This window comes from Callithrix jacchus, chromosome 1 (genome assembly GCF_049354715.1).
Source record: "Callithrix jacchus isolate 240 chromosome 1, calJac240_pri, whole genome shotgun sequence".
NCBI lineage: Eukaryota > Metazoa > Chordata > Mammalia > Primates > Cebidae > Callithrix > Callithrix jacchus.
The window spans coordinates 176863657-176885095 of NC_133502.1; the positions used below are offsets into that span (position 1 = coordinate 176863657).

Sequence of the window (21439 nt, forward strand, 5' to 3'; positions counted from 1 at the left end):
TATGGCTAAATCCATTTATTCCGAAATAAAAAGCAAAATAAACAGGAGTCGCATCACCAGGGCGCCACGACCCCATCCCCGCCTCCTTCTCTGTCCTATGCTATCAATAAATAAGTTTCCCAGCCCCAAATAATTATTAGAACCTCCTCCCCATGTGCCAGCTCCAACATCTGCTAGGTATGATACAGGGGGCAGCACTACCCCCAGAATATACAAAATGTTACACAGATACAATATATACACTGGGGAAGCCGGGCCACCCCAGCAGCCCATGCCCTCACCTGTTCTACGGTTAGCCCCACTGTCCTGCCTCAGCTGCCTCTCAGTGTAAGAAGATGGGAACCCCCCTGAGGGAAAAATTGCTTTGGTGAGAATAAGGAGGCCATTAGGCCTCCTCCAAACAAGCCAATTCTATAATCGTCTGGCTTTTAAATAACAATATTCATCATCCAGAAATTTAAGGATTCAGCCCGGGCCAAGGTGGCAAAGGGTCTGCATGTTTTCTCCCCCCATTATACAAGGGTCTTATTTTGCTACTGTAAGAGTAAAGGGCAGAGACATGATGGGGTCAGAGCCTCCAGCCCTATTTCTCCAGGCTTTGCTGACAGTGGCCTATTTTTATTTTATCCCGACATTTTAATCCCGTAACTTTTTTTTTTTTTCTGAGATGGGAGTCTGGCTCTGTCACCTAGGCTGGAGTGCAGTGGCACGATCTCCACCTCCTGGGTTCAAGCGATTCTCCTGCCTCAGCCTCCCCAGTAGCTGGGATTACAGGCACACGCCACCACAACAGACTCATTTTTGTATTTTTAGTAAAGGCGGGGTTTCACCATGTTGGCCAGGCTGGCCTTCAACTCCTAACCTCAGGTGATCTACCGCCTTGGCCTCCCAAAGTGCTGGGATTACAGGCGTGAGCCACCATGCCTGGCCATTTTTTGTAACTTTTATACCATAACTTTTTTATCCCATAACTGTTAGTCCCATCACTTAATTTTTTAAAATTTAGAGGCCTGCTTTTAGATGACAGTGACCTTCACCTCATCTGCACCTGTCTACCCCCGTTAGACAGGGGTCATATGCTTGCTACTGTAAGGGTAAAGGGGTGACTGGGAAGGGATGGTAGGGACATGGTGGGGGCAGGGCCTCTAGCCCCACTTCTTCAGGCTTTGCTCATACTGGCCAGCTTTTAAATGATGGTGATCTTCACCTCATCGTTCTCATCAGCCCGGTAAAAAAAAGGAATGCAGGGGTTGCTGCCCAAGCCTGGGCGCTCCCGGGGGTTCTGCATCTCACGAAGCAGCTGCATTATCTGCTGTGCAGTGGGGTTGTCTCGAGGAGAACCCTCCCCAGTCTCTCCTTGGGCAGGCTCGCTGCCGGCGAGGCTCACCTCACAAAGATCTTTGGAGAGAGAGAGGCAGGGCTCTGAGCACCATGTGAGCCCTCCCTTGCTCCTGCCTGCCCACACCTCCCGAGGGCTCTTACTCACCACCCTGCTGGTTGGCAGACCCAAGCTCCTGGGGGGCTGGGGCCCCTGGATTGGGCTCATCTGCAGGGTGTTGGGCAGCTGCCAGGAATCTGCTATGCCACTCATTTCGGTCGTTCACAAGCCGTAACACCAGCTCCTGCAGCTCCAGCAGCTTCACCTGGAGGGAGGGGTGTTCAGCTGCCGTGCCCGTGCCTGTGCCTGTGCCCACCCCACAGAGATGTTCCACACCGTACCTTCATCTCCTCCTTGTCCTGGGCCAGCCTGCTGATATACTCCTCCTTCTCCCGGTGCCGCTCCTTCAGCACTGCCCTCTGGCTCTGGTATAGTGCGATGTACTCTCCTGCAGGAGAACAGGAGAACAGGGCTCAGATGCTGGGTTCCCTCTGATTGTTGTACAGCACCTTCTCCTGCTGTGTCCTGGCCTCCCACTCACCAATGGTGTCTGTCTCTCCAGACAGCTGGATACAGCGATGTTCCAGTTCCTCTACCCTCTCCTTCAGGTCTGCCTTCTCCTGCATGAGCTCCATAAATCGGCTCTGGAGCCAAAATAATGGGGTCACATCTCGTCAGCCACCTGCCCCACCCCCACCCTTCTTGGCCCTTGCCAGGAGAGACTCATTCACCTGTAGCTTCTCCATGGCCTCCTGTAGGGCTCGGTGGGTCTCCCCACACACAGAATCGCTCCCAGTCCCTGGGGGTGGGGCTGCCGCCTCAGGCTCCTGGGCGGAGGCCAGCAGGTGAGCCAGGTGCCGGCAGCGCACCCTTTGCTCCTTCAGCTGCCCACGTAGCTTTGCCTGCTCCTCCTCGGCACTGGCTACAGCCGAGTTGAAAAATGCCACCTGCAGGCAAGAGAGGTGCACACTTGGATGGGGATACACAGGACAAACAAGGCAGGGAAGAGGAGAGCAGCCGTTCCCCTAGGGCCTCAGAGGCATCACCTGTTGGTCACAGGTGACATAGTGTCTGATCACTGGCTCCCAGGGAAGGGGTGAGGGTCCAGAGAACTCAGAATACCAGGAAACCAAGAGAAGAAGGGGGTCTGGGAGGGACCACAAAGGGAGGCAGCAAAGGTGGGGCAGGAGGAGTCAGCCTCACCATGGCCTCCCGGCTCTCCAGGTCCTCTGGGATGCTCGGCATGGGCCAAGGCGCCTCCTCCTCCTCCTCGTTCTCCCTGTCCAGTCCATCTCCTATTGGGGGTGGCCAGAGGGGTCATCAGACAACCTAACAAGGGTACAGTGGGCCCACCTCTGCCCCCACCCTCACTGTGTAACCCTGAGCCAGCCCCTCCCCAGAGGGAATGAGCAGCTGTCCTTCATTTTTATTTTATTCCTTTTGAAGAGCCAAGGGCTCGCTATGTTGCCCAGGTGCAGCCCCACTACCCATCAGCACAGGAATTCTAACCCATGCCATTTCTGACCTGGGCCAGTTCACCCATCCTTAAGCAACCTGGTAGTCCCCTGCTCCCAGGAAGTCACTATATTGGTGCCCAACTTAGTGTGGACAGCCGGTGAGCATAATGACCCGCTGTTCTAAAAGTCTCTTCCAACTCCTCAATCCTACGCTGCTGACAGTCCCCGATTCCTCCTAGGGCTCTCTCCTCTTCCTGGGAGCAGGTTCCCGTACCTTCCCCAGGGAGAGCTATGAGGCTCAACTGGGCTCTTAGCTGCTGGTTCTGCTGGCTGACAGCTTCCAGGCGCTCCTAAGGGGCCAGGAAAGAGAGTGAGAAGGCACAGAGGTTGCCAAGTCGCTCAGGGCCCTGCCCTCAGCAACTCCCTCACCTGGGTTTCCTGCAACTCTTGGCTGGCCATGTCAGCCACCGCTTTGCCCTGAGCTTCCTGCTGCTGCAGCTGGTCCACGAGCTGGGTCTGCAGCAGCAACTGGTTGTGCAGTGCCTCCTTCTCAGAGGTCAGCTGCTGACAGGCGGCCACCTGCTGCTGATAGGCGGCCACGTACTGCTGCAGGTGTCCCAGGTACTGGTCTCGCTGCTGCTGCAGACTCTGAGCCTCTTGGCTCTTCAGCTCCACCTGCAGGAAGATCCTGGGCATGAGGGCAGGTGGTGGCTGACTTCCAGATTCTGGGCCCATAAATAGGGTAGCAAGGGCACGCTGGGGCTGTTGCATGCCCAGACCCCTGGCCCCGTGCTTCAGGCCTAAATGACTGCCTACCTTGCCTCCTTCCCCAGCCTCAAATCTCACACCCTTGTTCCCACCATTCATACTGTAGGCCACAGACTGGTGGAAACACAGAGGGAGTCAACCACCATCTGCTAAGTGTGCTACATGCCTAACACTATCCACGTAATATCTCATTTAATGAACTTCCTTTTCAAGTTAAAGAAACCGAGACTTAGAGATGCAATGTAGTTGAATGGTGACCAGTGGAGGAGAGGTCGGAATCCAGTTTGAATCTAAGAAGCCTCTTATCCCACTTTCTTTCCCTATGACTGGGGGCTCCATGCCTCTAGCTGGAATGATGATGTCCAGACCTGAGAGGAGCACAGGACTATCCACTTCTAAAAGTCTGGGAGCAGGAAGCAAGAAACAGTCACAGGACTTCCCTGGAGGGTGCTGGGGTCACCTGTCCCCCAGGCTGGAGCTGCTTCTGGCCTCACACCTCCCCTCCCCAGAGGCTGGTGCCTGCCTCCCAGCCCTTCTTGGATGGGGTGGGGTTACCGTCTCCTTCAGCTCGCTCAGCTTCTCCTGCAGCTCGCCCAGTTTTTTTCCCAGCTCCTTTTTGACGTGCTGCTCCGACTGCAGTGCACTGGTGATCTCCATGTTCTCATTAGTCTGGACAGGGAGAAGCAATCAGTGGTCACCCACTGCAGCTGGAGACCTCAGAATTTGGCGTCTGCCTCCCATGGAACCAGGAAGGGTGGAGGCAGGTTAGAAAAATCATCCCCTCTCCCCGACAGCCATCAGAGCAGGGCTCGGCTCATAGGTGACTTCAGAAGTACCATTTCATGTGAGGGCTACACTGCCCCATTTTACAGGTGGGAAAACAAAGGGCCAGAGGGCTAGGGAGAAGAGCAGGCTCCCCAGGTAGGGCCACACACCAGCTTTACGAATCCGCTCTGCAGCTCGGCCAGCTGCTCCTTGAGTTCGCGGTTCTGGGAGAGCGCTCGGCTGATGGTGGTGCGGTCATTCTGCATGGTCTCCAGGATTTGCCTGCGAGCCTCCGCCTGCTCCCCCCAGAGTTCAGCTGCCCGCTCCAGCTCCAGCAGCCTCTCCTCCTGCTCCCGGTTCAGGCGACTCAAGCCCTCATTGTCTTGCACCTGGGCTTGGAGCTGTCCTGCCAGACTCTCCAGCTCCTTCCGAAGGTGCTCAGCCTCCGCCTGTAGCTGCTGCTCTACCTCGGAGGGCCCTGCTGGGGGCTCTGGGGGCGGGGGCTCAGCTGAAAAAGGAAGCAGACGATAAGGGCCTCTGGATTCTCAAAAAATGCCCTCCCTCCTCTTGGTCCACAGCTCCTCTTAGGCTCCCCATACTTGGCCTCCCTGCTAATGATTCCTTGCACCTGGATGGTAGCCAGTCTTCCAAGCCACTATTCAATAATGACAACTGTGGGTGGCTGACAACCAGCACTCCTCCCTCTTTGCTGATGGGGACACTGAGGCTCATAGAGATGACAAGACTTGCCATCTCCTGGCACAAACCTCTTTCCCTCTGCCTCAGTGCCAGCTCCCTGGGGCATTCTAAGCCATCTCTGAAGCCCTCTGACAAAAGTCCTACTCCCAGGTCACCCCAGCCCCAGCTTACCCATCTGGTTCCTCAGTTCAGCCAAGCTTGTCTCCAGCTCCTGTACCTGACTCATGCTACGCTCCTTCTCCTCCCTCAATGTGTGCACCTGTCCAAAGCACAGCAGGAAAGGGCTGGTGGTTGGATAGGCTACCATCTCCACAAAGCCCAGACCCATGACCACCTCTGGTTGTGCTTCTCCCATTTTACAGATGCCCACAATGATCAAGTGACCTATCTAAGGTTGTTGGGCCCTTGCTTCAGGCCTAAACAACCTTAGACCTGAAGGGTCAGGTCTCACCTGCTCTGATACTTGCTGCATCCTCTGCCGCCACATGGCGCTCTCTCCTTTGAGATTTTCTGCATATTTATCTCTCTCCATTTGGAGTTGTCTAACAGACTCCATTACCTGCAAGAATGGTTACAGAAGTTAGGAAGGGCTGTCACTGGCCCTCACCTGCTCCTGGCCACCTGGGGTCATCTTCTTTCCACATCCCTCCCCTGCAAAGCCTCACCTGCCCCAGGTGTGCTTCCAGCTGAGCCCGCTCCTCTATGGCCTGTTGTAACTGCTGGTTAGCATCAGGGGCTTCACACTGGCTTGAAAACTGGATGTTAAAGAGAGTTTAGATGTGGGGAGCCCAGGCCATTCCACACAGTGCCCCTTAAAAGGGCTAGGGCTAGGCTCAATGTTCAACTTGGTCAATAAAATTCTGCTGTCAAGTTTACCTTAGAAATAAAAAATAATCTTAAAAAGATCTCAGGCCAGGCATGGTGGCTCATGCCTGTAATCCCAACACTTTGGGAGGTTGAGGTGGGTGGACTGCTTGAGCTCAGGAGTTCAAGACCCACCTGGGCGACATGGCAAAGTCCCATCTCTATAAATACAAAAATTAGCCAGATGTGGTGGCGTGCACCTGTAGTCCCAGCTACTTGAGAGGCTGAGGCAGGAGGATCACTTGAGCCTGGGAGGTAGAGGTTGCAGTGAGCTGAGATCACGCCACTGCACTTTGGCCTAGGTGATAGAGCGAGACCCTATCTCAAAAAAAAAAAAAAATCTACTCTCTATTATTACCATGGAATAGTGAAAGTGTTGCCTTGAACCTCAGAAGGAAATAAACAGACTCATGAGCTAGCCATATAAATGTAATCTCTAAAATAATGGTTTTCACTTATGATGCTTTAAACAAACAAAAAATTTTAAGCCCTAATCCTGAGATTCTGATTCTCCAGGTCTACAGCAGGACCCCAATTTGTAGATTTTTAGCACTCTCTAGAGGATTCTATGGCAGGACCAGAACAAGAACCGAAATTTTCCAGCTCTTGGCTGAAGCCTCCCCATAGCGTGCATGATTCCCTAGAGCATGGCCTCAGCTGGATGGGGCTCTAGCCACTCCCAGGGCTGCAGCCTCTTGCCTGTTGAAGCAGGAGTTCAGTCATCTCTAACTTCTTTTGCAGTTCTTCCAAGTTAAGCTGCATGCCAGCCTTCTCAGTCACTAGGACTCGAAGCTTCTCTTCCAATTCCGATTTCTCTTGCTTCAGGTCCTCATTGCTTTGGCTATGGCCAGAGGCAGTAAAGAAAGAAAGGAATGAAGAACAGAAAAGACTGTTTTGGTGATCAACCCCATTGCCCCACAACCACAGAACCATGGCATTGGAAGGAACCCCAGGAATCAAAAGTCACATGTAGCAGGCCAGAGAGACAACATGAGTTGCCCAAGGCTACACCATGCATGTCAGTGGCACAGCTGTTACTAGAGCTTTGCTGGGCACACATGCAAACCTGTATGACCAGCTCACCATGCTTCCCTGTATACCCCCCACCTCCCAGCATACCACCCATGCTAAGGGCCCCCAGACCTCCCATCCCACCATCTCCCATCGTACGTGTTCTTATATAACTCCAGCCTGAGGGCATCTCTCTCTTTGGTTAACTCCTTATTGTACTGCAAATACAGAAAGGTTAAGTCAGGATATAGCAGGGAGAGGAGCAGCTGGCCAACCAGTAACAATAGCTACAGTAACTACTCCACAGTAATACTTCCTCAATCACATTGACATGTTTTCCAGGCATTTCCAAGCCCATGGTCTCTTTTTTTTTTTTGAGACAGTCTCCCTCTGTCACCCAGGCTGGAGAGCCATGGTGAGATTTCAGCTCACTACAACCTCTGCCTTCCAGGTTCAAGTTATTCTCCTGCCTCAGCCTCCCAAGTAGCTGGGACTACAGGTGTGCACCACCACGCCTGCCTAATCTTTGTATTTGGTAGAGATGGGGTTTCACCATGTTGGCCACACTGGTCTTGAACTCCTGACCTCAAGTGATCTGCCTTCCTCAGCCTCCCAAAGTGCTGGGATTACAGGCGTGAGCCACCACGCCTGACTGATCTCATTTTTTGTTGTTGTTAATTATTTATCAAGAGAAACTATTTCTTAGCCCACATATTCATGTGTCATAGTTCAGGAACCCGAGTCAGTGACAAACTTCTAGGTAATTCAACCTGAAGAAATTCCTTCTATTCCAACATGACTTTATACTACAAAAACCAGCCTTCTTCATCTCCTCAAAATCTTTCTGGGGATCGCAATTTCTGTAGAAATCTGCATATGCCTTCTTTCTTGGTTCAGCCACACCAAACTTATAGAGAGCTGCAACCCCAGGGGATACCCGGAATGCTCCAACCATATGACCAAAAACCCAAAACGCCTGGGTTTTGCCAAAACTTGGGAAGCCTTGGTAGTTACTGTGTGTTCTTGATACATATGCCAACCTCAACACCAATGTCCTTCCTTTTTCTTTTTTGAGATGGAGTCTTGCTCTGTCATCCAGGCTGAAGTGCAGTGGTACCATCTTGGCTCACTGCAACCTCTGCCTCCCAGGTTAAAGCGATTCTCCTGCCTCAGACTCCTGAGTAGCTAGGATTACAGGCAGATGCCACCACACCCAGCTAATTTTTTTTGTTTTCTTTAATTTTTTTTAGAGAGATGGGGTTTCATCATCTTGGCCAGGCTGGTCTTGAATTCCTGACCTCGTGATCCACCCATCTTGGCCTTCCAATTGGGATTACAAACGTGAGCCACCACACCTGGCCTTAATTTTTGTATTTTTAGTAGAGATGGGGTTTCACCATGTTGGTCAGACTGGTCTCAAACTCCTGACCTCGTGATCTGCCCGCCTTGGCCTCCCAAAGAGTTGGGATTATAGGCGTGAGCCACCACACCCAGCCTAGTCTCATTTGTTTTTAAAAAAAAGAACTTAGTAAGGATGGAAGGGACAGGGAAAGAGAGCATATTTATGTATATATGTATGTAGGTATGTATGTACATGTATTTATTTATTTGAGACAGAGTCATATGTATTTATTTATTTATTTATTTATTTATTTATTTGAGACGGAGTCTCCCTCTGTCATCCAGGCTGGAGTGCAGTGGTGTCAAGTCAGCTCACTAGAACCTCCAGCTCCTGGTACAAGCGATTCTCCTGCTTCAGCCTCATGAGTAGCTGGGATTACAGGCATGCACCACACCTGACTTGTTTTTTATTTTTGTTTTATTTTATCTTATTTTATTTTATTTTTATTTTTATTTTTGAGACAGAGTTTCACTCTTGTTACCCAGGCTGGAGTGCAATGGTGCGATCTCAGCTCACCGCAACCTCCGCCTCCTGGGTTCAGGCAATTCTCCTGCCTCAGCCTCCTGAGTAGCTGGGATTACAGGCACGCACCACCATGCCCAGCTAATTTTTTGTATTTTTAGTAGAGACGGGGTTTGACCATGTTGACCAGGATGGTCTCGATCTCTTGACCTCGTGATCTACCTGCCTCGGCCTCCCAAAGTGCTGGGATTACAGGCATGAGCCACCGCGCCTGGCCGTATTTTTATTTTTATTTATTTATTTATTTTTGAGATGTAGTCTCACTCTGTTGCCCATGCTGGAGGGCAGTGGTACAATGTCTGCTCACTGCAACTTCTGCCCCCTGGGTTCAAGCAATTCTCCTGCCTCAGCCTCCCAAGCAGCTGGGATTATTGGGGCATGCCACCACGCCTGGCTAATTTTTTGTATTTTTAGTAGAGATGGCTAATAAAAAAATTAGCCAGGCGTGGTGGCAGGCATCTGTAATCCCAGCTACTTGAGAAGCTGAGGCAGAAGAATCGCTTGAACCCAGGAGGTGGAGGTTGCAGTGAGCCAAGATCACGCTATTGCACTCCAGCCTGGGCAACAAGATCGAAACTCTGCCTCAAAACAAACAAACATACAAAAACATGTTAGTATTAGAGGTTAAGTGCTTGCCTAAAATCACTTAGACAGAGCTGGGATTTGCTGGGATTTGAACACCCAGGTATATCTGATTCTCTAAGTCCATTTGTTCTCTGGGGGTGGGGCCACAGATAGGAAGGGGGTAATCTTTTGTTCACTTTTTGAAAGGATGATACAGGTTGGGCGTGGTGGCTCATGCCTATAATCTGAGCACTTTGGGAGGCCAAGGCGGGTGAATCACGAGGTCAGGAGACCATCCTGGCTAACAGGGTGAAACCCTGTCTCTATTAAAAATAAAAAAAAAAATATATATATATATATATATATATATAGACACACATGCATATATATACGTATATATACATGAATTCATTTATTTATTTATTTATTTGAGACAGAGTCATATGTATGTATGTATGTATGTATTTATTTATTTATTTATTTGAGACGGAGTCTCCCTCTGTCATCCAGGCTGGAGTGCAGTGGTGCCACGTCGGCTCACTAGAACCTCCAGCTCCTGGTACAAGCGATTCTCCTGCTTCAGCCTCACGAGTAGCTGGGATTACGGGCATGCGCCATACCTGACTTGTTTTATATATATAATTAGCTGGGCATGGTGGCATGTGCTTGTAGTCCCAGCTACTTGGGAGGCTGAAGCCGGAGAATCACTTGAAGCCAGGAGGTGGAGGTTGCAGTGAGCCAAGATTGCACAACTGCACTCCAGTCTGGACAACAGAGCAAGACTCTTGTCTCAAAAGAAAAAAAGGAAAAAGAAAGGATGATACATTTGCATGGTCCAAAACTCGGAAGGTACAGAAAGGAATTATCTCCCAGCCATGCTGTTCCTCTCTCGAGTTTTTAATGAATCCTTGCACGCGCAAGCACGCACACACACAGACACATGTTCCCTCTCTCTACACAAATGGTAACACACTAAAGATACTCTTCTGTATCTTCACAGTACAAGTATCATATCCCCTACCTACGACTTGGCCAAGGCCACAACCAGGAAAGGGAAGGGCAGGCACTTGGCCTCTGAGCTCTGTGTTCAGTGTTTGCTCCCCAGTGCTTCTCAACTCACCCACAGCAGCTGACTCAGCCCCAGGCTGCCTCTAACAACCACCCACAAAAGGAGTGAGAAATGGCCCATACTGCCTTCTAGGCAGGACACTCCACCCTGCAAAAGGGACCTTAAGGCTCACTCCTCCATCTGGGAAGCCAGCCTGCCAGGGAACGGGGCAGGGAGTTGGACTCACCCTGTCTGCCTTCTTTTGCTGCGTGGAGACAGCAGAGAGAGCCCGCTCCAACTCTCCCACACGCCGCCGGGAATATTGCAGGCGGCTGGCCAGATCTTCGGACTCTCCTGGAATGAGAGAGGTTGAGATGGGGCCCAAAGGACTCCCCTCTAAAGGTCTATCAAAGTGCCAGGCTGAAGGATGATGGGGTACCCAGATTCCCACCTTCTTTCTGCCTGGCAGCATGCTGAGTGTGAGCCAGGGCTGTCTGTAACTCAGCTTTCTCTGATACGAGGATTCCTATGGTCTGGATGTGAACCTTTGGGAGAAAAGTCAAGCAAGTGCTGAAAAAGAAGGAAAGAAACATTCTCCAGAGAACAGGAGGGAACTCCGCACCCTCCACTCACCTGTAACTGCTCCCTTAGGGCTCCCTGCTTTTGGTGACATTCTTTCTTTTCCTACAGGATGAGGAAGACAGAGCTCTTACTTGGGGAAGGCAGAGACGGCACAGCAAGGGACATGCCCCCAGAATGCCACCAATGCCCCAGGACAGGCCCACCCATAGGACCAAGTTATCAGGGACCCTGTGGGGATGGGATGGAATCTGGGGGTGGTGGTGACCTTCTTCCCCAGGCTGGGAGTGGGTGAGATGAGACTGAGGCCTCTACATTTGAATGCCCCCCAAACCCAGCAGTCATGTTGTGAGCAAACAAAGAAATCACGTTACTTCTTCCAACTGATCCGTAATTTCTTGGTTCTGTTGTTTCTGTGGGGAGAGTCAAAGGAAGGTGACTGAGGGTGGTCCCCTCAACTCTATTCCCCAGACCAGGAAGGGGTAGGCAGGGGCCAGGAATGGATTTTAAAGGCAAAGTTTTCAGACCCAATGGGAACACAAACTGGTAAACTCTCCTCAGGCTCCCAAGGAAAAGGGATTTGGGTCTTTGTTGGTTTTTGCCCACAGCCACAGAACTGGGTCTGGATCTGATTCTCTTGAAAGGACAGTAACATAAACCTCGAGAGATGAAGTGTGAGAAAAGGCCACCCTTCTGCCAGCTTGTGATTTAGAAAGGTGCATTCATTCAACAAACATTTGCTGAGCATATACGGGCCAGATACAGTTCTTAATAGCAGGGATATAAGACAGAAAAAGACAGATAGGAGCCCTTGGCCCTGAGGTTTACATTCTAGTGGGACTTTAAATCTTGGACTCTCAGAGCTAAGAGACTTTTGATACTCTCTAACTCTACCTCCTCAGGAAATGCAAGCCCAAGGAGGAGAAGTGGCTTGTCCAGAATCAAAGAACAAATTAAGGACTGAGTCAAAATGGAAATATGGGGCTAGCACCTGCTTGAGAGGCAACAACCCCAGGGCGTGTGTGGCAAGGACTCGAGCAGGGGTGTCTAGAGAAGAGAGAGTAGGCAAAAAGGGCAGCAACAGAAGAGCCATGCTGCATGCTCCGTGCTCTGGGGTCCCTCCAGCTGAGGCCTGGGCCCCCCAGCTCCCCATTCGCCCTTGGCACCAGGGGCCCCCTGCCCCTTTCTTCAGGGCCCCAATGGGAAACTGGAGCCCAGGATTGGCAGCGTGGAATCAGGGGACCCCACTGGACTCTTACCAATTTCTCTATCGTGACATTGAGTTGTTTGTTTGTTACATAGCTGGAGTCCAGGGCTACCGCTAGCTGTTGGTACCGGCTCTGAGGCGCATGCAGAGAGGAGGAGTTGGAGGAGGATTGGGGGGAGAGGTAGAGAGAGCAATCATTAGGGTTGGGGGGTGTGTGGGCTGTCTCAGCTGGCAGAGGGGCACCCAGCCCTCGCTGTGGGAGGAGGTTGGAGGGCTGGCCTGCAGGGTCACTGAGCCACGGCCCAGGGCCTCTTACCTCCAGGTCTTTCAGGTTAGCAGATGATGCCAGGCCCTCCCCATTGACACATGTTGTAGACTATAAGAGACGGGAATGCACATGGAGATGTTCTGCCCTCCCAGTGTCTAAGCCCTCTGACTTCCTTTCTTCCCCCTCATCTGGCAACATTCTCTTTTCTGCCTAACTTGGACCCTTTGTCCTGTAAACCCTTTTGTGCCAACTTCTCTCATGGTTCTTATTTCCCCACCAACCTTCCCTCCCGAGCACCTCTCATCCAGTGCTGCAGCAGGATAAAATGATGCAACCAGTCACAGGCTCCAACCCCTTCATGTGTACAGCTTCAAGGGAGAAAGCTCAGGGAAGAGGTGACTCCCTCAACATTGCCCAGAAAATCAGCTGGTCCCAGGATCTTCCCTCTCTCATGAATCCCTGCTTCGGTTTTTTTCTGTCATACTTTCCTCCCCCCTACACCCCACTCTGGGCCTCAACTTCTGAGGTACCTCACAAACAAGACCGTTGAGCTGTTGGGAGAGTTGTCGCAGGCTCTCAGTTGATGAGAAAGTCCTAGGAATGGAGACACAGGGGTCAGGGGTACAGGTGGTTCAATGGGAAAGAAGGTCATGGGCAGTGGCCTCCCTGACTCTCTCCACCTAGAGACTGCTGCCCCAATAGGAGACACTCACTTGGTTTCATCCATAAGATTAGGGACGTTGTCAGCATCATGATTCTGTGTGGGAAGAAACATATGAGATGGTCATTCAATTTCTGGTAAGAATCACCCAGGATGGGGTGAGACAAGCTCCCAAACTCATTCCAATAATCTTCCATCTCCCCAGACCTCAAAGAAAAGCCTAGTCTGAGCCTTCCCCCAGCCCGGTCCCTAGGAAGAGCTGTTGGCCCTAGGGAACAAGCTACCTGTAAGAGAAGAGATCCATACTAGGTACAGGAGGGCAGGGGGCAGAGGGGGAGGAGGCACGAACCTGAGGTGCCACCATGCTAGTGAGACTGGCACCAGGGGAAGGGACACCGCCAGGTAACACGGTGTCATCAGATGGTTGTAGAGAAGCAGCATTGTCCTTGGGTGTCTGTCATAGAACAGAGCAGGGGGTTAGGGGACCATGTGGGAGAGAAGGTGCCTCAGTGCCATGAACACAGGGTATGGAACAGGTAGGATGGGTGTTGCTGCAGTTAGAGTGACAGTCACGCATGCTAGGAGCCACTCAGGGGTGTGTATATGGTTGCCCAGGCCTTGGGCTGCTAGACAGCACTTCAAATGGTCAAAGCTCAAAGCAGGGGCTGCACGGCCCCCTTCACAAACACAAGGACCTCACTCTCCCTGGAGCTCAGCAAAAGACAGCAGCAGGCTCTGACCTGTGAAAGCCACAGCAGGTGGGAGGAAGGTGTGCCAAAGTCAGGGAGAAGAAAGGCAGTGTTCTACCAGAAGGCCAGTCTGTGCTGCAGAGTGACACTAACTGGGACCCTGCTGGGCAGAGGATGGTGATGAGGAAGTAGTTGTCTGGGCAATGCCCAATGTAGCTATCTGCCTCTCTCCTCCTTGCCTCCCTTCCCTTCTCCCCGGTGGTGGCACAATCATAGCTCACTGCAGCTTCCACCTCCTGTGCTCAAGCAATCCTCCCACCTCAGCCTCCCTAGTAGCTGAGATTAGAGGCACACACCACCATGCTCAGCTAATTTTTACAGACACAGTCTCACCATCTTGCCCAGGCTGGTCTCAAAGTCCTGGACTCAAGTGATCCTCCCACCTTGCTATCCCAAAGTGTTGGGATTACAAGTGTGAGCCACTGCACCTGGCCTATTGGCTGTGTTTCTAATTCAGGCTTTTCAGGAAAAAAAAAGTGTCCCAATTAGAATACAAGCCTCTCCCCACTCTCTGGAGGTAAAAAGAGAATAAACCATGGCCACCACCCCCACCCTGACCTCTTACCTCCAAAAGCATCTACCCAACCAAGAAACCACCCAAGAAAACAGAGGTAAGACATCTGCCCTATGGCTCTTGGCAACTTGGAAGTTGTGGGGCCTCTTTCCTGGGAATAGCACCTGGGGACAATTATAGGATTCAGGACTTGGAGTCATGTGGAGCCTCTTCTTTCACCCCAACTGGACCTACCTGCTTGACCAAGACCCACCTAGCCTCTCTCCAGGCTCTGGCTTTACTCCTGGCCCAAGCCTCTGGCTCTAGAGATCTAATATCCGACAGGCCAGATGGGCAGACAATGGAAAAAGCTGCTGACCAGCAAAGCTTGACAAGAGAGAAACAACAGGGAGCCAAGGCCTGGCCAGGGAAGCTGGGTCTGGGGGAAGTGGCTATACCTCTCTCTAGGGAAAGGACTGCCTGCTCACTGGACCCTTCAGCCCTGATCTCTGAAAACCCGAATCTGCTTCCTTCCTTAGAGCAAGTGCTGCAGAGGCTGGCAGAATTGAAGATGAGCCAAGTTGTCTTTGCATCTTTGCAAGTTTACTGTGACCATGGAATCTGGTGTTGCCCTGAAAATGTCTAGAACTGAATCTAATAGGTCAGAGCAGGGGTTCAGCACTGGCCAGGCATGAGCCTTTGGGGAAGGCTGGCATTCCTAGCCATGTAGGCTTTAGGTCCCTCCTGGCATCTTGGGTTCCCACTGATCTCTAGGATTAGACACAACAATGTTCAGAGGAGGGGAAGTTTTCTTTCTTCTTTTTGTTTGAGATGGAGTATTGCTCTGTCGCCCAGGCTGGAGTGCAGTGGCGAGATCTCCGCTCACTGCAACCTCCACCTCCTGGGTTCGAGATTCTCATGCTCCAGCCTCCCAAGCAGCTGGGATTACAGGCACACAACACCATGCTCAGTTAATTTTTGTATTTTTAGTAGAGATGGGGTTTCACCATGTTGGCCAAGCTGCTCTTGAACTCCTGACCTCAGGTGATCCACCCTCCTCAGTCTCCCAAAGTGCTGGGATTACAAGTGTGAGCTACGAGCTCAGCTGAAAAAGCATTTTTATGATTGCATTTAGCACGATTATTTTGTGAGAGACCAAGTTATTTCATAATTTTAAATCTTGTAGCCAAGAATGGAGATTTTTTTTTTTTTTTTTTGTGAGCCAGTCAGGAGACAAACCTGGAATCTTCTGACAAATGGAGTTTTTAAAAAAAGCCTACTCTCCTCAAAATGTCCCATCCTATTAAGATATTTTTTCTTTCCATTATTCCCTACTTCTGGAAATGTTATCATCCCTACTCAGGATACTACAATCACAGGCCTGCACTCCTGGAGTAGAAAACTTAGTAATAAAAATGAGAAATTAAAAACAAACAGTTATGGATATAGAAAAGGTATAAAAAGAGCAAGGGGCTGGGCACAGTGGCTTACGCATGTAATCCCAGGACTTTGGGAGGCTAAGGCAGGCAGATCAATTGAGGCCAGGAGTTCGAGATCAGCCTGAGCAACAGGGCAAAACACTGTCTCTACTTAAAATACAAAAAAAAAATACTAGCCAGGCATGATGGTACACATCTACAATCCCAGGTATTTGGGAAGCTGAGGCATGAAAATCACTTGAACCTGGGAGGGGGAGGTTGCAGTGAGCCAAGATTGCGCCACTGCACTCCAGGAGAAACAGGGAGACTCTTTCTCAAAAACAAAAACAAAAGCAAGAAGGAAATATGAGGATCTAGGCCTTTGTTTTCAGAATGGAGGGACCTGGGCTGGCACAGAATCTCAGAGCATTAGTAAACAGGCCTCAGACCCCTAATCAACTGGACCATTGGCAGAGCAAAAGCCAAATACATGACTGCAGGACTCATCAAGGCCTGTATTCCCCAGTGTCTCCTCTGAGCCAGCAAGGTGAGTCATAGCACCTGGACAGACCTGACCGACTGGAGGGTAACCAGTGTGATGACTGAACAACTCTCTAACAGCCGCCAAGGGTGCTCTGTCTCAGTCCCTCTCCCCATGCCCTTCTTCAACAGGATCAGGCTCTATTTGTGCCCTGCTCCTCTGGCTTGCCAGCAGTCCCTGAGACAAGTTAGATATGGAGGAAATGGCAAATCACAGCCAGAGGAGATTTTCTCCTAGCCCTGTGTACCCCAACACCAGGCTCCCTGTGTTCCTGAAAGGTGCTCTGTAAGTTTATAGCACTGGCCATGACCTCACCACTCTCCCCCCTGCCTCCCCCATTCCCCATATGGATGAATGTTACCCACCTTTAATCTTCAAGCCAGCCTCAAATGCCACCTCCTCCAGCCTGGAGTCCATTCGGAACCAACCTCCCCCCAAGCTGAGCATTTGGAATTTTCCAAAATTCTCTCTTGCCTCCTTCAAAGGAGTCTGCCTCCCTAGGTGTGCAGCCTACCTTGTTCATCTATTTTCTCCACTGTTTATTTAGCAAAGTGCCTTTGTTGTCAAGAGCTCAATGAATGTGGTTAAATGTTCATTTGATTTTAAGAGAGATTAGGGGCAGAACATCTTGGTCACTCATCTGTCTAGGGAACCTTACATCTTTTACAGTTATTTCCTCTGAAAAGATAGCTTCAATCCTTCCAACTATAATGTGAACTTATTTTCTCTTAACCCTTTGTTCCATACTCTTAAATCAAAGTGAATTCATCAAAAAAAAAAAATCACTAACTTCTATGTGGTCTACTGATCTTCGCCTTTAGGGGAAATCCTAAAGGTTTGTTGAGGTTTTTTTTTTTCATCTCCCCTAGTCTGAGAGTACCCACACTGAGCATTCAAAAGCTCAAATCTGAGGTCGGGAGCAGTGACTCATGTCTGTAATCTCAGCACTTTGGGAGGCCGAGACAGGTGGATCACTTGAGCTCAGGAGTTCAAGACCAGCCTGGCCAACATGGCAAAACCCCATCTCTACTAAAAATACAAAAAAAGAGCCGGGCACAGTGCTGGGTCCCTGTAATCCTAGCTACTCAGGAGGCTGAGGCAGGAGAATTGCTTGAACCCAGGAGGCAGAGGTTGCGGTGAGCCAAGATCATGCCACTACGCTCCAGCCTGGCCAACAGAGCGAGACTCAGTCTCTAAAAAAAAGAAAAGGAGCCCGGCACGGTGGCTCATGTCTGTAATCCCAGCACTTTGGGAGGCCGAGGCGGGCGAATCATGAGGTCAAGAGATCGAGACCATCCCGGCCATGGTGAAACCCTGTCTCTTTTTGAAAAAAATAAAAAGAAAAAAGAAAAAAAAAGAAAAGGAAAAACAAAAGCCCACAATCCTACACGCCTGTTCTGAATGTTATTCCCAAATTATCTTTGAACTTTTAAACTGTAAGATATGTCTCACCTTCTCCAAGATGATACAAGTTTTAGGGGAAGGATAAAAACCCAATCAATCAAGCAGGTGAAGAAGCGGACATAAACAGGCTGAAGGTTAATGGCAGCAACATAAAATAAGCCAGAGGCAAAGTATCCCCCAAACCAGAGAAGCCTCAGGGGCATGCACAGCTGGAGAGAGCAAGCCAGAGAGGGGTCTCGGCACTGCCTCACCTTCCACTTGTCCAATGGGGGGAGCGCTACCCCATTGGAGCGGTTAAGGTCGGACACCAGCACCTTCAGAATGTCCTGAATCTACAGGAGGCAAAAAGGGAAAAACAAGGGCAGGGGGAGAAAGACAGAAATGGCTTACAGAGAGGCAAGAAAGTCAAGGAAGGAGGAAGATGTGGGTTCAGGGAAACGAAATGCTGAAGAAGAGTGGAGGAGATCAATACCATGGCCTGTGCCATCCTTCCAAATGGCCACCTGCTGCCTTGCCAGGGGCAGAAACAAGTAGATGGAAAAGTCCCCTGAGCAATGCAATCACACAAGGTGGAGTCACCTGATCAGGGCAGCTCTTAATATGCTCATTGGACCCCTCAGGCCCAGGATGTGGGCGATGAATCTGGTAGAGCTATAGACTTCCACCTTAATTTTAAAAACCAGACTTCTGAGTGAGGGTTCACTTGAACAAAGGGAGTTCTAGCTAAAAAAACAAGCTTGAAAGATACTGATCTTATCCAATGTCATCTTATGAGGAAGAAACTGAGGCCCAGGGAAAGAAGTGGTTTTTCTGTAGTAATCCAGCAAGCTGGTGACAAAGATGAACTCAAAAGTTAGATCTTCTAATTCTAGCACCTGGGGCTCTCCTCACCACACCCTGGGGCCCTTTCAGTGACTCCTAAAGGGATAGCCTGATGACAAGTGGCTGTTCTCATTGGCCTGGCTTCCCCTTGAGACTGGGGATGAGGAAAATGAAACAGCAACTACCATTTCCTGGGTGTCCTAAGTGTTTACAGGCCCTGTACTAGGGATTAACATAAACACAACAACAATAACAAATCTCATTTAAACTTCGCAAGTGTAAATAAAACAATACTTTACAGGTATGAAAAGAGAGGCCCAAAAAGCTCCAACAATTTGCACCAAAATCATATCCCTAGCAGATGGACAGGTACGATACAAACCCAGAACTCTTAACCAGTACCGGACAGTTCTTCCACAATCATAACAATTACCCTCTACTGCCCCTTGGGCCCCCTGTCCCCAGGAGCCTGGTCAGCCAAGACTCACATCCTCTGATGAGTGGCAATCACCAGAATTGGTTGTCTCAGGGCTACTGCCATTTTTAATTTTCTTCTTCTTTTTTGCTCCTGCAGGAACACCAGGGCTATTCCTCTGCTGATATTCTCTTAGCTGTGGAAAAGAAGAGCAGTAATACTCATGAGAACTACACGCCCCTACAGTTACATCCTACCTTACAATTTTTCCAAAATAGTCTTATAGACCATCTGATTTAATGCCACCAACAACTGTACAAGGTCTTATCACAATCACTTAGTGAATGAGAGGGACTGATACCATGGCTTAAAAAAAGGCAATAATTGAACTTAAACTCAGTCTTCTGACTCTGAGCTCGGGGGTTTTGCCACAGATCAGCAGCTACCAGGGGCCAAATCCAGAGGCAGAGGTAGAAAAGCAAAAATTAAGTAGGCAAGAACTATACACTGTGTGGTTTAGAATCATACATCCTCACATGTTTGTTAGGGTAAGAAATGCACGAATACCTCTCAAACTTTTACATCAATGTATCTTCATGGCAGAAGACAGCCTTTCTGTTAAATCTAGGAATTTAACAGAAAGAGGACAACCCAAGCCAAGTCTGGTGTATTCTCACACATTTATGTGACTGTCATCCCTAAGTACATTAATGTTTTTCTCTCTCACGAGAATCAAGGGAAACTGATGCTTCAGAAAGAAAGATACATATTTATCCATGGCACTCCAAGTACCCCAGGATGAGATGATATGAGAAAGATTCATGCTGCCAAGTTCAATTTCCCAAGACCTGTTCCAAAGAAGATAAGCAGATCTCATTCCAAAGACCACTGATTAAAGGGCACTCTGGTCCCAGAACCATGGAGAATTCGAATATGAGGTAGAGAGATCAGAAAAAAATGTTAAAGTCTCTCTGGAGAGTAGAAGCCTGGGAGAAAACCAAACCAAACCCATTCTCACATTGCCAACCAGAGATACTGCCAACGTTTTGAACTCACAGGGGAAGTGCAGGCTTTTCACACTGTCAACGTTTGTGTTAAGGGAGTAAGGCAGCCTGAAACCTCTCCCTCCTAGGTCCCATAGCCCCCATTCCCCTTCCAGCTGGAAATTTATGCTGTGACCAGAGGAACCAGAAACGGGATGAGAACACTTATGGGGCTGGGTCCTAAGATCAAAGGCTGGTCTAGAGCACTAATTACGGTTCCGAGAGGGGTTGTGACGTCACTACATTCCACTCTTCCCGGGGGTGGGGGGGACATCGACGCGACGTCCGAGTCGCCGCTCTGTGATGGGGGAGGGGAGCACAGGGCCAGGACCCAGGTCCTTGGAGACTCGAGCCCAAAGAGCCCAGGGAGAGCCGGTGTGGGGCTGCAGGAGGTGAGGGCCGAGTCTGGAGAGGGGAGCTCCTGGAGTCTCGGGCCCAAAGTCACTGGCTGAGCTGGTGGGGACCGAGGTCCTTGGAAACACCAGCCCAAAGAGCCCAGGGAAGTTGGACCTGGGGCGGCAGGAGGTGAGGGCCGAGTCTGGAGCGGGGAGCCCCGGGAGTCACCAGCCCAAAGTCACCCGGGGGCGACTGGCGAGGGCGGGGGCTGGGCGGTTGAGGGGGCGGGGCTGGCTGACAAGACTTTGGTGGGGGCAGCCCAGAGGCGCCGGGGGGCCCAGCCCGGTGTGCCTCAGGAGTGGCAGGGACTCTGGCCGCGGTCATGCCATAGGAGGGGGGCTGGGGCTGGGTCGGGGGGCCGCGACCCGGCGCGGTTTACCTTTTTCTTCGCTGCGGCCAATTTGCTCTGTCGGGTTTCTTCCGACATCGCGGGGCGGGGAGGGAGGCGGGGTTGGGGCCACATCAGCGCAATCCCGGCAACCACTGCGCAAGTCAGTCAGCCACCGCGCAGCTGTGCGACGGAGCCAGAGGAGGCGTAACCAGGGCGCTATTAGAGGGCAGATTAGGGGCGTGGCCTCAACGATCCAAGCCCATTGGCCAATGAGAAAGATGAAGCGGAAAGGAGGCGTGGCCAGGCGGCGGCGTGGCCAGAGGGACCTGTGGCGTCACAACAAAAGCTGCGCACGCAACTGCTGTCCCCGCCCATCCCAGGAGAGGAGCGGGGCAGGTTGCCGTTGGGTGCGCGCGCACCTTTCTGTGCGACCGTTCGAGCTCGCGGTCAGAACCTGAGAGGCCGTTCTCCGACTCCCGCCCTGGACCCTCTTGCGCCACTCAACCCCCTGATCCGGGGGCCTCGGACCCCTGGGCTCAGGAGGTGGGCGAGAAGTGGACTCCACAGTTTCTTTCCTGACTCCTCACAGCCCTGCCCCAGACTTTGCCTTTCCAGAAACCACTTCCAAAGACTC

General features: G+C 50.8%; 2 protein-coding genes across 13 annotated transcripts in view; one reads left to right on the forward strand and one right to left on the reverse strand.

The window, feature by feature from the left end:
* GOLGA2 (golgin A2) overlaps positions 1-21439 on the reverse strand; it is a 21851-nt gene continuing 412 nt past the window's right edge. The window contains exons 2-28 of one of the 12 annotated variants that reach the window (XM_035258769.3): positions 20854-21021; positions 19109-19231; positions 18050-18130; positions 13543-13647; positions 13246-13289; positions 13063-13126; positions 12581-12640; positions 12317-12397; positions 11432-11470; positions 11112-11162; positions 10930-11023; positions 10726-10832; positions 7102-7160; positions 6631-6772; positions 5733-5822; positions 5519-5626; positions 5239-5326; positions 4539-4876; positions 4159-4272; positions 3265-3510; positions 3110-3185; positions 2582-2673; positions 2110-2325; positions 1920-2022; positions 1720-1826; positions 1487-1643; positions 1-1398 (exon numbers count right to left, since the gene is read on the reverse strand). In XM_035258769.3, coding sequence (XP_035114660.1) covers positions 1187-1398; positions 1487-1643; positions 1720-1826; positions 1920-2022; positions 2110-2325; positions 2582-2673; positions 3110-3185; positions 3265-3510; positions 4159-4272; positions 4539-4876; positions 5239-5326; positions 5519-5626; positions 5733-5822; positions 6631-6772; positions 7102-7160; positions 10726-10832; positions 10930-11023; positions 11112-11162; positions 11432-11470; positions 12317-12397; positions 12581-12640; positions 13063-13126; positions 13246-13289; positions 13543-13647; positions 18050-18130; positions 19109-19231; positions 20854-20937 — 3081 coding nt within the window. In that variant the 5' untranslated portion in view covers positions 20938-21021 and the 3' untranslated portion in view covers positions 1-1186. Of the gene's footprint in view, positions 1399-1486; positions 1644-1719; positions 1827-1919; positions 2023-2109; positions 2326-2581; positions 2674-3109; positions 3186-3264; positions 3511-4158; positions 4273-4538; positions 4877-5238; positions 5327-5518; positions 5627-5732; positions 5823-6630; positions 6773-7101; positions 7161-10725; positions 10833-10929; positions 11024-11111; positions 11163-11431; positions 11471-12316; positions 12398-12580; positions 12641-13062; positions 13127-13245; positions 13290-13542; positions 13648-18049; positions 18131-19108; positions 19232-20853; positions 21022-21439 lie in introns of those variants that run through there. The other 11 variants (XM_078328670.1, XM_035258777.3, XM_035258786.3 and 8 more) reach the window with 11 other exon arrangements.
* The window catches only part of SWI5 (SWI5 homologous recombination repair protein), a 10620-nt gene continuing 10249 nt past the window's right edge, over positions 21069-21439 (forward strand). Inside the window, 2 exon segments of the mRNA XM_054244249.1 lie at positions 21069-21255; positions 21258-21348. Of these exon segments, the coding sequence (XP_054100224.1) occupies positions 21075-21255; positions 21258-21348 (272 nt within the window). The 5' untranslated portion in view covers positions 21069-21074.